Below are 14,316 nucleotides of genomic sequence, written 5' to 3'. Positions count from 1 at the left end.
ACAAACTGAGTCTGAAGCCATCCCATTTGCTGAATAGAGAAGAGTTCAGATGGAAAGCCCCAGGTTTTGTTCCCCTTGCCTCTCTGAGCCCACACAGTCCAGGCCCCTGTTTCAGGACTGGGCTTGTTTAGACTACTTTCACTCAGTGGTTGCCTAAAGTCTGGGGCTGAATTCACAGCAGCAGAGCTGGAGAGGTCTCAGAGATCATGTTGCTCTGGGTGCCTTACCAGCCAAATTCACAGCAGCAGAGCTGGAGAGGTCTCAGACGCCATGTTGCTCTGGGTGCCTTACCCTGTCTTGTGACCTGATAGTCATGGGGCAGGAGAAGGTGCTTTGAGCTGTAGATTCTCCCTTTGTGTACTATGAGTTAGTGATTTTAGCTCCTTGAGGGTCAGGAAGGGAAAACCAGGTGTGAACTCTGCCTCCTCAGCTCCTCTTAGATATGAAAAGACAGGCAAGGGGAAATGAGCAGGGAGCAAATGTCAGGGCCACCTGCTTTCCTCTGCCTCAATAAATGCAACTTTCATGTGTTCCTGCTCAAGTTCGGCTGTGTTTCCTCCTCTATTTAGAATGATGAACTCATGCGGCAGAGGAACGCCCTCAGCCCTCAGGGCAGATTCCCAGAAGAGAGGAAAGAATGGCAGCCAAGGCCTGGGGTGGGGGAGTTTGGGGGCCTGGTCAGCCATGACTGAGGAGTGGTCCGACTGGGACCAGGGCTGGCAGGAGATGCTGCCTGTCCTGCTTTGTGTGGCTTCTCTGTCAGTGCATATCTACTAGAAGCAGCTCCTGTTCAGTAATAGTTACAGGTCTCCATCTCTAGCCATGGGGGTCTCATTGGGATGGGGCAGATGGAGTAGAAGATGAGGGCTCCCCATGTCTCTTCTCCTATTTCTGGGTCCCTGTACCTCTTGGCTAATGTTGTGCATGTTTGATTCTCTGTTGGCTGTGGCTGCTACCTGCCTAGGAGCTGATAACTAATCCTTCTCAGCAGGTGAGTCACTTGGGGCTCTGGAAACTACAACCTTTAACTACCATCCTGGGCTACTGCCCTGTACTGGGCCCAAAAATGAAGGCCTGTCCATTCTACCTTCTACTTTATTACCCATCCATACAGGGCGGCATAGGGGAGGGTCCTCAAGGAGAAAGCAGAAATATAGGAGATGGGGGTAGTGCAAACAGACCCCTGCCAGCAGTGGAGGTGAATGTCTACTGGAGTGAGGAGAAAGCTTCTAGATCTATTGTCTTACCCAAAGCAAGGGCCCAAGGCCAGGCCATCCTGTAAGACTGTGCAGGCTGAACACTGCACAATTCCGGGGGCACAGTTCACGAAGATAATGATGTGAGTGGCAGCCCCTGCAGGTGTAAAACATAGAGCATGCACTTGGAGGGACCTCCCTGAGTTAGAAATATCCTCCTGTCTCTCTCACCAGGGGCCCAAGAGAAGGCAAGGGGAATCTGATTTCTTAGGAATATGCCTGCTGGAACCCCAGAGGAGAATTCTGCATGGAATTCTGCCTCAGTTTGCCCACCTCTGAACATGTGGATGCCCTCTACCCAGGGCACATTAGGCTTTGCCTTAGTCCTTAGGAGTCCAGGAACTGTGTCCCTGTGAGGACTTAGAACCGGCATCTTAACATAGGATGGGGAGGCTCTCGGGGTGGGGCAATGGGGACTTGGTAGATCATATCACATCACCTGAAGCCATAGGCATCAGTCCTCTCCATTGGAATAGCTTTTTCTCTAGTTTATATAAAGAGGGCAACCTTATAAAGGGGGTTCCTCATTGCCACCCCTCAACTCATTCTAGCCCATGGTGAAGTCCCAGATGACTCCTACTAGAGTCAGTTATTAACCACCCTCCTCTCTCTTTCCTGTCTTTTCCTTTACCTTTCTTTCTTCCTCTCACACCGGGTGCATTCCCCCGTTGGTAGGGAGGTGGCTCCTGACGGGCGGGAGGCAAGAAGAGGATTGGGGAAAACACACACTTCGACATTTCTAATTTGCTTGTTGTTTGCAGAAGGAGTTGGGCTCCACCGAGGACATCTACCTGGCCTCCCGCAAAGTCAAAGAGCTGTCAGTCATTGATGGCCGGAGGGCTCAGAACTGCATCATCCTTCTCTCTAAGTATGTGCTCCCCTTGCCTCTTTGGCCCCTGCTCCATGATAGGTTCCTGGTGGGAGGGAATGGGCCCCCCCACCCAGGAAGCAGAGGCCTGAGATGGGGCTAGAGAAGAAGATGATGGTTGACCTGAATGTCTGGGGGAGAGAGGTGGCAGAGGACTGGGGTGATAGCAGTCTCTGGCCTCCCCTTCTCTGCTGTCTCCTGGGAAAGGGGAGGGTGCTGCTCTAGAACCCTCTCCTGGGAGACCATATTGAGCAGCAGTGTGGGGCTCTGCAGACAGGAAACTGCCCCAGTCACGAGGCCTCTGACCAGCCTGGTCAGCATCTGGCAGTGGAGTTGCTCTAAGCCCATGGAGGGCCCCACTAGGCTTAGGCCACAGAGCAGCATGATCTCAGCCCCCAAGCATTTCCCGCGGCTGCAGAACAAACAGGGCAGTATCTGCACTAACAGCACAGCTTCTGTGTGGGGCCTCCTGCCTGAGCCAGGGTCAGAGGGCACCGTCTCCCAGACTATTCTTAGTGTTGCCCTAACTGCCTCTGGGATATCCAGCCCCCTTTCCTCCCACAAGGCTACAGGCCTCAGTTTCTTCCCCTTAATGGCAGGGCAGAGTCCTGCACCCCCAGGGCCTTCATTGGGTGTGCATCTGAAGGAGATTCCAGGGAAGGTGTGTGTGTTGGGGGGGGTAGGGGATGGCTTCTCCCCTTCCCAGACGGCAAGACGGATTGGAACAGCTGTGTGGGAGTTTAGGCAGTGTCAGAGACTAAGAGCTACTCTGTCTTCTGAGAATGAAGTAAGCAGGAAACTGCCCCCTTAGAGGTCTGCTGAGACTCCCATCCTCCCATGGAGTAGCTGCAGATATTTTAAGCATGAGGAGAAGGAGAAGGATCAGAAAAACCCTTCTCCCTGTCTCTCAGTCTACATTGAAACTGGCCCTTTTACTCCCAAATGTCCCTGTCAGCTCTGACGGAGACTCAAGCAAGGGACCAAAGACTCAAGTCTCTACTTAGAGACTAAAATACCTCATTATCAAATTATGGAGTGAACCACATTAATTTAGCTTGAGGAGGCTTTGCAGAAGAGCTGAGGAGGGAGGACTATCAAATGTACTCTCAAGTTCATATAAGGGAGAGAGACAAGGCTGGGAATCCATCTTCTGAAGAAGAAGGCTAGGAGTCTGTCCTGAGCAGAAGGCCCAGGCCAGGCTGCTCAGGGGGTGGGCTTTTGCCTTAGGTTGAAACTCTCTAACGAGGAGATCCGGCAGGCCATCTTGAAGATGGATGAGCAGGAAGACCTTGCTAAGGACATGCTGGAACAGGTGAGGCCCCTCAGGGGGAAGGGAGCTGAAACTAGGGGGCAGCTATTCCCTTCCTGACAGCCCCCAGAGAGGCTGAGACTCTTAGGTCTAGGAAAAATCAGGCTGGAGGCTGGAGGAGTGAGGGAAAGGTTTACAGAAGCCACCCTGGACCAGCTTCTCTGAGGGGAAGCCAGAAAAGGCTACATCCTTTCCAGGGGATTGAGGCCTTGAAAGGAGATATGAAGTATGTATGATTGTCATGGGTTTCAAGGCAAAGTCAGAGTGACCTATCATCATATCTTCTCAAAACACTTCCACCTCAATTTGTTGTGTCCTTTAAGTAAAACCTAGAAAACACCAAACAAAACCACCATCAATTGGACTTCATTAAAATTATGAACTCTGTTCATCAAAAGGTACTATTATTAGAGTGAAAAGACAAGCCAAACCTTAGAAGATACTTGCTTTACATATGTCCAGCAAAGATCTCAAATTCAGAATAAAGAACTCTACAAATCAGTGAGAAAAATAAGAACTAATTGCACTTGAAAATGAGCAAAAAGCTTGAACAAGTATTTCCTGAAAGAGGTAACTTCCAAATGGCTCAATATTATTACTCATCAGAGAAATGCCATAAAACATGCTCAATACTACTAGTCATCAGAGAAATATAGTAGATGCGAGCATGTGAAGTAGCACCATGCACTCATCAGAATAGCTAAAATTAAAAAGACTGACAATACCAAGTGTTGGCAAGGATGTGAAACAATTAGAATTCTCATTCAGAATAATCATTTTGGAAAACGATTTGGCAGTGCACACTAGGGTCACATATACACCTAGCCTGTTGCCCAACAGTCCCACTCTCGGGTATACACTTAGACCCCCAAACTATGAACAACCTAACTATCAATAGGAAAGCAAATAAGCAGACAGGTATATTCCTACAGTAGAGTACTACTCAGCAATGAATAAAACACAAACTAGCAATATTTACAACACAGATGAATCTCAGACATTATAGCGAGAGAAAGAAACCAGACACCAGAGAACACACAGCACGAGTCCATTTATATGAAGTTTAAGTATAGGCAAATTGGCTCTAAAGTGATAGAATTCAGTTGAGAGACTATGTTGGGAGAAGGGAGTGGGTTGGCTTATTGAAGTGGTGCAAAGGAACTTTCTGGTGGGATGGAAATCTGTATTTTATCTGGATGGTGGTTCTATGGGTGGATAGTTTTGTGAACGCAGTAAACTGAACATTTAAAATGGATGCATATGTAAATTATAGCTCAATAAAGATTTAAAATCATCACTGAGCTATATACTTAAGAATAATATACTTTACTGTAGGTAAGTTATTTCTTAATTTTAAAAAGTAAAAAAATAAAAAATGTCTAGAGCTGAGTGCCTGTGTCCTCTTCAGGCAGATGAAACGTAAACCATCCGCATAAGGATGCCTCTGTCTTTTAAGGGGGCACCTCCCCATCTTGAGCCTGGTCCGTGTATGGACTTCCATGTGCTGCACCTAGTATCGGCTTCCCACCAGTTTCTTGTCTGACCTTCACCTGCTCTTTGCAGCTCCTCAAGTTCATTCCGGAGAAGAGTGACATTGACCTCCTCGAGGAACACAAGCATGAGATTGAGCGGATGGCCCGTGCTGACCGCTTCCTCTATGAAATGAGCAGGTCAGGGCAGCAGGGTTGGCAGGAGGAGCTGGGGGTGGGAAGGCTGAGGAGGGAGCTGGGGCTGGCTCCGGGGGTGGGGCTGGAGGGGAGCTGCCTTATGACGGAGCTCACCTTGTCCACAGGATCGACCACTACCAGCAGCGACTGCAGGCTCTCTTCTTCAAGAAGAAGTTCCAGGAGCGGCTAGCTGAGGCCAAGCCCAAAGTTGAAGGTACACCTGAGGGTATGGAGGAGGCCTGAGGTGGGAGTCTATGAACAGGGCCAGAGGAAAACTCTTTCCTTATTCTCAATCCCCCCCAAAACACAAAGTCAAGGACAATATTTAAAACTATGATTATTCTAGGCAATATACACCTGTTTATATTAGCACATGTGCTAAATATGTGACAAATTCCCCATGCCTTAGCATGTAACTCTTCAAGGTGAGGGATCTGGTGACATCTGCTCCAGCATGGGGCAGAAATGCTGAACAGGTGATGATGACAGCAAGCCCCTAGAACAGGGCCTGGCGTAGACTGAGCTCATCAGTCTTTACTCTGTTTGAGAGGTATTAAGCTCATGGAAGACCTGTAGGCACATTGTTTTAAGTGTGAGTTATTCAGGAAGTAGGAAATTGGCAAGGTGATCCCCAGAGGCATCTGATTTTCTCGGTCGGGGAACTCTTTCCAAAAATAGGCTTTCTCCAGATGACCACTTTGTAATTAAATGATAACCATGTGCCAAGCACTACGTGAAACATTTCACATGGATGGTCTCATTCGGTTCCCACAACAACCCTGTAGGTACCTCTATCCCCTTATCTCTAAAATGGAGATATGTTGCCTGAGGCCATATTACTGGTGGATGGGGGAGCCAGGACTGGAACACAGATGCCATTCTTCAAAATCCATTCCTTTACTCTAATCCTGTAGTACTTCCCAGAGCATGGCAGAGGATGGAGGGTCAGAGAGGTGGGGGGAAAGGTGGGTGGTCAGGACAGTGGGTATCCATCAGACTCAAAAGGGGTAAAGCAGGAGAGACTGTGAGGCTCATTTGTGGTGAGGAGAGGGTCAGCACAGTGGAACAAGGGTGCCTGTGTCCAGGATACTGAGAGGGACAGGCTGGGCGCAGAGCAGAGCATGGGCCCCCTCTACTGGACACCAAGCTGGCTAGTACTCCTTGAGATGTCCTGTCCAGAGAATGGCCCCTTCTGGAGCTCAATGAGTTGTTTCAGGGGGGTTTCTGGACTTAGGTGGGGTGTAACAGAGCTAGAAATAGACATTTTCTGTAACCTGGATCTTGATACGCACATATACACAACAAGAGAACTGCAGCCTGGCTGTGATTATAGAGGGATAAAGATCTGTGATCTGAGCTGAAAGAGAGCAGCAGTGACTCTCCAGGTCTAAGGTCTGGTGGTACTACATGCCCCGGTGATGGGGGAATCCTTCCCTTCACACGGGCTCTCTCTGTCTTGCTGCAGACTGCCTTTGGAGGATGAGGCACAGAAAAGGGGTCTGGCCCAAGACATATGTGCTCACCTACTACCGTGTCTTGGGTCAATGGAGCAAATGCAAGCAATTGCCACTTGGAGCCGTGGGACTAGAGTAGCTCAGCCACCAGTTAGGTTTAATCTCAAATGACTTCCTGTTTCTAGGAGGCCACTCCTAAGCTTTCCCTAAGAGTTAGTCACTGGATGCTCAGGAAAGAGTCTCCATTTAATATCAAGCCAAGCAGAGCAAGATGTGTTTCCGATGGCAAAACCTTCTGGCCAGGTAGTCATTGCCGTGCTGTAGCATGACTGCTGTTCTGGAATGCTCTGGAGGTCTCTTCCTTCTAAAGCTGGGAAGATGTGGCTGAAGTTGTACCTTTCAGATCAGGTCAGTGGGCTTGGCTGGGGGTAGAGACAAAAGGGTTGTGCAGGAGTTGGGGTTCCTAGTCCTTCCAGTCTTCCTAGGGAGTATTCTTGGGAGAATGGAGATTTGGCCTATCCCAGCTGATTGATGAGCTATTGACACCCACACCCCCCCCCCACTCCCAGCCCCCAACAGGATCTGTGAGTTAGTTTGCCAAAGTCAATTCACCAGATTTGACAAATTTACCAATTCTTCTATGAATATATTCATGAACACATTCTTCTTGAATGTATTCTTATGAATATGTTCATTGCTGAATATACCAAATTTACCGATTCTTATTATGAATACATTCACTGAATATAGAATATGATTTCAAATGTAAACATATTCTTATGAATATATTCATGAATACATTATTCTTATGAATATATCTAAAAAGTCTGCATCGCATATGGGAGTTTTCCCATTTACACTGATTTCCTTTCAACTCTTGTCATCTGTTTTGCCAACATTTTAGTATTTTCAGGAGGATTCCTTTGCAAATTTTTCAAACAGCATATCAACCTTAGAAAAACTATCCTGACCAATATAAATTGCGGGGAACTTTTATAAGTAGTTTTATTTTAAAATAAAATTTTAATTGAAATATGCATGTAGAAAAAGTACACAAATCGTAAGAGTCCTGCTTGACAAATTATCATGAAATGAACTCACCTATGTAATCAACACCCAGGTCAAGAAATGGAATGTTTCCAGCTCCCCAGAGCCCTTCTTCATGTCCCTCTCTCAAACATTATCTCCTCCCACCATTACTCTCTCCCTCCCTTCTGAAGTTTTTGTCTGTCTTGAACTTTACATAAATGGGATAGAGGATGAATTTTATGCTGGTTTCTTTTGCTCAGCATTATGGTTATAAATTATCCCTGTTGTTATTTGTAGTAGTAGGTTATTCATTCTCAGTGCTGCATTTTATTCTATGGTATGAATATGCCATAATTTATTTAACTGGTCTATTTGTAATTTAAAGGGAAAAATACTAGAAACCACTCCAATACCAATCAAGCGTAACTCCACTGTTAGGTCATAGAATATGCACATGTTCAGCTTTTGAAGCTACTGACAAACCTTAGATACTACTTACTTTTATAGCTTTTTGTTGTTTTCTTTTCTATTGCTTATTTTTAACTGCTCTTGAAGATTTCTGCAAACTTTTAGTCAGATGGTTCTCATTTTATCTTCATAGCAGCATTTTAAGGAATGTTCAATTTGGCATAATCCAAAGATCATAAAATAGTTTGGTCTTATCACCACATTTAATAATCAAAAAGCATATTCCATAACTAGTAGCCAAAATTTCAGTGCAGGATTTGTAGCCCAACTCTGGACATCTGCCACAAACACATAATAGCTGAGGAAGGGCCAAAGCATCCACTTAAGAATTAAATACTGAACTTTTGGTTACTGTTTGCTTAGTTTGTATTTCTAGCAGATGTGTCATTTAAGACATTAGGGGGAAATGGCTAAAATGCCTAAAGGTTGGAAAAAATTTTTTAAATAATGTTCAACAGGATGTCAAGTAACCTAATCAAAGACACCATCAGCTATAAAGCACACCATTATATTACAGAACAAAAATAATATGGGAATATTACAATTGGTGACATGTTATAATTTAATTTGACAGGGATTTTTTTCTTTCCAAAAACTCAGTAAGGTTCAGCATTACGAAAGAGGTAGAAACAGTGCCATAATATGTAAAATACTGAAATTTAAACTTTAATCACTGAGTTTAGAAAAGTAAAAGTATTATGTTTTAATGTATATTCTTAGAAAGAATATACTAATAATCTTTAAGTGTATGCAAGAAAAGATATTCTCAAATATATTCTTAGGAAGAATCGGCATGGTCTGAGAATGGGCTATTTGGCGAATTGCCTTTTGGCAAGTTTGTCTGCTTCCCCTGGTGGTGGGCGGGTGTGGAGTGGATCTGTTTGCAGAGGTGTGGGCATAGTTTCTGCCCCTCTGAGAGTTGAAGACCCTTGCAGCTCCTTTTGTGGACTTTGTGGTGGTATCATCTGGGGTACAAGGGGACCAGCTGCCCTGGCCCAGTTTATGTAGAGATCTGACCTGTCCCTCCTCTCCTAGCCATCCTGCTGGCCTCCCGGGAGCTAATCCGCAGCAAGCGTCTAAGGCAGATGCTGGAGGTCGTCCTGGCCATCGGTAACTTCATGAACAAAGGACAGCGTGGGGGCGCCTACGGGTTCCGGGTGGCCAGTCTCAACAAGATTGCCGACACCAAGTCCAGCATTGACAGGTGGGACACTGCCTGCTTCCTTAGCCTCCATCGCAACCCGCCCTGGCTTTGCCCCTCCTCCCCTTCCCCCTCTCTCCATTCCTGACCCTCATTCCCTTACTCATGACCCAACTTTCATCCACAGAAACATCTCTCTGCTCCATTACCTGATCATGATTCTGGAGAAGCATTACCCCGACATTCTGACAATGCCCTCGGAGCTGCAGCATCTTCCAGAAGCCGCCAAAGTCAAGTGAGGGGTCCCTCTGAGAGGTTTCCTTCTCACTGTGTTCACACATGCTCTTGTCTAAATGCCCTCCTTTGGGGCTACTCTGGGCCTACTAGGAATGGGCAGTGTCTCAGAGTCTGCTTTTGAGAGAACCAAACGAAGTCAGGCTACTTGTTCTCCAATCCTTATTTCAGAGAAGCTCCCAGGAAACACAGTAGGGAGTGAGAAAGTGAGCCAGGGGTGCGAAGAATGCCAGTAATGGAAGTGTAATTCAGCGAGCCACCACTGGGGGCGACTAGAGCTTAACTCCTCCAGGGAAGTGTGAGAGACAGTTTAGGACACTGCTCCACTTATCCCTTCCAAGGGCTGAGGGAGCATCATATACCATCTCCTGTCAGTTACTGGCTGAAGGGTTCTTGGGGGGAGGCATAACTCTCTGGCCATGGGTACAGATGGCAGAGGTGGCTCTGGCCTCCAGAAAAAAAGTGCCTATACAGTTAGAAGTCAGGACTGTGTACTACAATGGATGGTCCAAGGAGATTTGGGTGGAACACCAATGGTATCTGCTACTGACAAGAAGTCAGACCTGAACATATACAGGCTGATAGAAGCATCTCCAATAGAAGCAGAAATGTACTGATAAATGGCTAATATGCATCAAATGTACCTGCATGCAAGTACCATGTCAAGAACTTATAAATATTACCTAGTGGTAATAAAAAAAAAAAAATCCAAGCCAGAGGCCATGTGTTAGAAACATTCTAATATGCAGCCTGACACTCTGTTTTGGAAGGATCTCCAGAACATAAGTGTCACTGCTGTTATTTTATAGAAGCACAGAGCATGGAAGGGAGGTGACTTGCCACATGTTAGTGGCCAAAGCAGGGCTGAAGCACAGGTCTGTTGACCCCCCAAGCCACTGGGCTTTGCATCACCCTCTCCCTGAACCATGCTTAGCTCCTCTCCCTCCCTCTGTATCTCCCCACAGCCTGGCAGAGCTGGAGAAAGAAGTGGGCAACCTCAGGAGGGGCCTCAGAGCGGTCGAGGTGGTGAGTACATCATCTCTGCCTGTCTGGATTTGAGGGGCTGCTGTCAGAGGCAAAAGCTGCCCATGCTGCCTGCCACTGGGTCAGATGGTGGGCCCTGAGACAGCAGACCCTGTCTGATGTATTTCTGGCCCAAAGCTCCTGGCTGGGGTGGAGAACAATTGGCACAGCGAGTATAGCCTCTAGCACAGAGTCAGCCCTCAGCAAAGGATAATTAGATTATCTGGGGCTTAAATTTCAACTCTCAAAGAGGGAACATTGAGAATAGCCAGGTCACTGTCAAACGTGTACTGGGCAGTGGAGTGGACTGAACCGTAAATCAGCTGCTTGCTCAAGTTTGATTCAGGTATATCAGAAAGAGGACCCACATCTTTAGCTGGTTGCACACAGTGTGACATTAGGGACCACTATCCCTGGAAGTTCCTGCCTTAAGTCTCTTTACCTCCTTCCTGGGCCAGTAGAAGAGCCAGGGGCTGCACTCTTTGCTGGAGACCCAGGTCTCTGGTCACCACAATTCCTGGTCTGATGGCTTCTCAGATACTTTCTCTGGCCCTAGGTTAGGCTAGCCCAGTGCAGGAATGTCCTCAATCCTCTGTCCTCCACACCTAAGAATAGAAATCCTTCCCATCTTCACTGGGTGTGTGTGTGTGTGTGTGTGTATTTTTTTTTGGCGGGGGGAGTTGGTAAGTAAGGAGAGAATGAACTTAGGGAACAAAGTTAAGTATAAGAAAGAACCTTTTATTGCCACTGTGGTTGGGCGAGGGCAGAAGGTGATTGCCAATTTATAGCCCTTTAAAGTACTACCCAAAGCATGGTCCCTGGACCAGCAGCATCCGCATTAACTAGGAGATTTAGAAATGCATCTCATGTTTGAATGTGCACATAAATCACCTGAAGCTTTTGTTAAAATGCAGATTATGATTCCATAGGCTTTGGGAAGCAAGGCTCTAGAAAGAGAAAGATGGCAGTGGCGGATGAGGGAAGGATAGAGGCAGGGTGGACTGGTTGATGACTCTCACAATCTTTGCCACCCTTAAAATTTTGACACTGGGGATGTTCCATCTTCCAAAGGAAGGCTCAACATCCCACGAATGGCAAGAAGGGTGAGCGATGTGGCGACTCCAGAATTCCTGACTTTAATCCTAGTATCAGTCTAACCAACACTTCACTCTCCTTCCTCAGGAGCTGGAGTATCAGAAACACCAGATGCGGGAACCAAATGACAAGTTTGTCCCAGTCATGAGTGACTTCATCACGGTTTCCAGTTTTAGCTTCTCTGAGCTGGAGGACCAGCTTAGTGAGGCCAGGGACAAGGTAAGGGTGCCCCAAGCCTCCAGTCTCACCCTCAGCCTAACCCCGCCCCCATTCCTCTCTGACTCAGCCTTATGTAGACATAACTCTTTCCTCCATTCCTACCAGATGGCCCAGAAGAGACAAACCCAGAATCACAGAGCTTTGAGGAATAAACATTTCCTCACTCCTACAAGAAAAGCAATAGCAACTCTATTGGAAAGATCATGTCCATTCATCAGGTGTCAGGCACCACTATAAGTGTTTTACATTTGTCTCATTACCTACTTATGGGTTTGCTCAAAGTTTATTAGCCATTTGCACTTAGATACACAGAGGTTAAGTACCTTGCCCAAGGTTGCCCAGATGTGATAGACAGGGCTGGGTTACAATCCTGACTCTGGAGATCACCTTTGGTCTCAGTTGCTAACTTCTCATACCAACAGTGCACATGGATGCCACCTGTGGGAGTCTTATTAAAATGTGGGTCCTTATTCAGGAGGTCTGGGATGGAGCCTGAGAGTCAGCATATCTATCAAGCTCCTGGGAGACGCCCATGCTGCTGGTCCATGGAGCACCTGAGTAGTGAGGTCTTTTGGAGAGGACTTTGAGTGGGTTGAATTAAGATAGTAGCTCTCAATAAAAAGACAGTGCCTGGCACATATAATTAAACTAGCATTGTCTATCTCCTTGTTTAACCCCCACAACAATATGAAGTGGGTTCTATTATCATCCCCATTACTGATAAGGAAACTGAGACACAGAGAGGTTAAATAACTAGCCCAATAACTGTATGATCTCTGAAGTCCTTGTTAGTTATGAGTAGGCAGTTCCTTCCCAAGGTCTGTAACCCCTGATCTCATACCTACACCATAACAGACCCAGAGGTGGCTCTGGGAAGCCTCGTCAGCCAGCTTGGATCCCCCATGTCCCCAGGATGTCAGCTTCGACCCTTTCGTTCAGCTTTATGCCCACCCCAGTGACGATGGGGGTCTCCTCTTCTCTAGCCCTGACCCCATGCAAAAGGTCCCCAGCCTTGGATGGGTCTCTGCTCTGGCTGGAACTCAGCTAACCACATGGCCTGGGCCCATGGTGCTCAGGGGTGACTCTCCACCACCCTCTTTTCCCTTAACAGTTCTCCAAGGCCCTGATGTACTTTGGAGAGCAGGACAGCAAGATGCAGCCAGATGAATTCTTCGGCATCTTTGACACCTTCCTGCAGGCCTTCTCAGAGGCCCGGCAGGACCTGGAGACCATGAGGAGGAAGAAGGAAGAGGAGGAGCGGCGAGCACGCATGGAAACTATGGTGAGAGGGCCAGGCAGGGCTTGAGGAGAGAGGCCGGTCCGAATGGGGTGCTACTAGGGAAGACAGTGGTGGGGCTGTGTGCAAGGAGGGCAGGGCCTAAGGAACACTGTAGGAGCTGATGTCAACAACCCAAGGAGAGAGAGTGGTCTTCCCAGCATGAGGAGAGCGAGCGCATGTCTGGTGGGCAGGTACAGGGCATCCTGGGAAGGAGGAGAGTAGGGCTAGTTGGTGAACACCAGCATCAAGTCACACAGCCTAGAGGTTAGCCGCTGGTCGGGAGGGCATTCCTTTGTAAATTAGACTATGGGTGGCTGCTCTGGCCTCAGCCATTTCTTGGGGTGCCAGCCTCTCACTGTCCCTCCTCCAGCTGAAGGAGCAGAGAGAACGGGAGCGGTGGCAGCGGCAGCGGAAGGTCCATGCAGGCGGCACGCTGGAGGAGGGAGGCGAGTTTGACGACCTGGTGTCGGCTCTGCGCTCGGGGGAGGTTTTCGACAAGGACTTATGCAAGCTCAAGCGCAGCCGCAAGCGGTCAGGGAGCCAGGCCCTGGAAGTCACCCGGGAGCGGGCAATCAACAGGCTAAATTATTGACCTGTGGACTGGCCACAGCAGGCCAGGAGACAGGGATGGACTGAGAGGGGCTGAGTGGAGGAGGTGGTGATACTTAAACAATTTGGTGCTCGGTTTAGAGCCCTGGGCTGGGTCCTGGGGTGAGGGCTGTGTGGCAGGACCAGGTGTCTCCCCACGCTTGCCCCAGGGGGCTCCTGTCATCTCCTCTTCCCATTATTCTTCCTGCTTCCCGGCCCCCAGAGATCATTCTCTGAGGCTGAGTTGGACATCCCTGGCAGACCCGGCTGAAGGGGCCCTACTCCTCACTCCCAGCATGGATACCCACATGTCGGCACAGAACTGCTTCAGATCCAGACTGAACAGGTCCATGGACCTTGTCCAGACTTCATGTGCAGTGAGGAGTAACTGTGGGGTGGGCCCCTGAGAGCCAGGGTGAGAGAATCCAGGCTCCCGTCCCTCAAGAGGCAGCTTAATGGAACATTGATCTGGGGCATACTTTCCTCTTGAATAGAAAAGGAAGAGGCATTATCTATTCTAGCTAGATATGTTCCAGAAAAAAAAAAAATGCTGGGAGGATGACACAGGGACCAAGTCATCGGGGCAGAGTAGTAGTGCCTGTTTCCTACATCGGAAGTCCTTTAAC

The 14,316-nt window shown here is 47.9% G+C and overlaps 1 protein-coding gene across 2 annotated transcripts in view; it reads left to right on the top strand.

Annotated features, from left to right (window-relative positions):
- Positions 1 to 14,273, top strand: part of DAAM2 (dishevelled associated activator of morphogenesis 2) — a 104,233-nt gene extending 89,960 nt beyond the window's left edge. The window contains exons 16-26 of one of the 2 annotated variants that reach the window (XM_015600568.2): positions 965 to 991; positions 2,018 to 2,124; positions 3,352 to 3,436; positions 4,997 to 5,103; positions 5,226 to 5,314; positions 9,087 to 9,255; positions 9,380 to 9,487; positions 10,452 to 10,512; positions 11,692 to 11,823; positions 12,935 to 13,105; positions 13,473 to 14,273. In XM_015600568.2, the coding sequence (XP_015456054.1) occupies positions 965 to 991; positions 2,018 to 2,124; positions 3,352 to 3,436; positions 4,997 to 5,103; positions 5,226 to 5,314; positions 9,087 to 9,255; positions 9,380 to 9,487; positions 10,452 to 10,512; positions 11,692 to 11,823; positions 12,935 to 13,105; positions 13,473 to 13,694 (1,278 nt within the window). In that variant the 3' untranslated portion in view covers positions 13,695 to 14,273. The remainder of the gene's footprint in view (positions 1 to 964; positions 992 to 2,017; positions 2,125 to 3,351; positions 3,437 to 4,996; positions 5,104 to 5,225; positions 5,315 to 9,086; positions 9,256 to 9,379; positions 9,488 to 10,451; positions 10,513 to 11,691; positions 11,824 to 12,934; positions 13,106 to 13,472) is intronic. The other variant, XM_006926586.3, reaches the window with a different exon arrangement.
- Positions 14,274 to 14,316: the final 43 nt, after the last annotated feature.

Source organism: Pteropus alecto, unplaced genomic scaffold (assembly GCF_000325575.1).
Source record: "Pteropus alecto unplaced genomic scaffold, ASM32557v1 scaffold7, whole genome shotgun sequence".
In the NCBI taxonomy this organism is placed as follows: Eukaryota; Metazoa; Chordata; class Mammalia; order Chiroptera; family Pteropodidae; genus Pteropus; species Pteropus alecto.
Note: the sequence above shows the minus strand (reverse complement) of the source record. Positions and strands in the feature narration are given on the sequence as shown.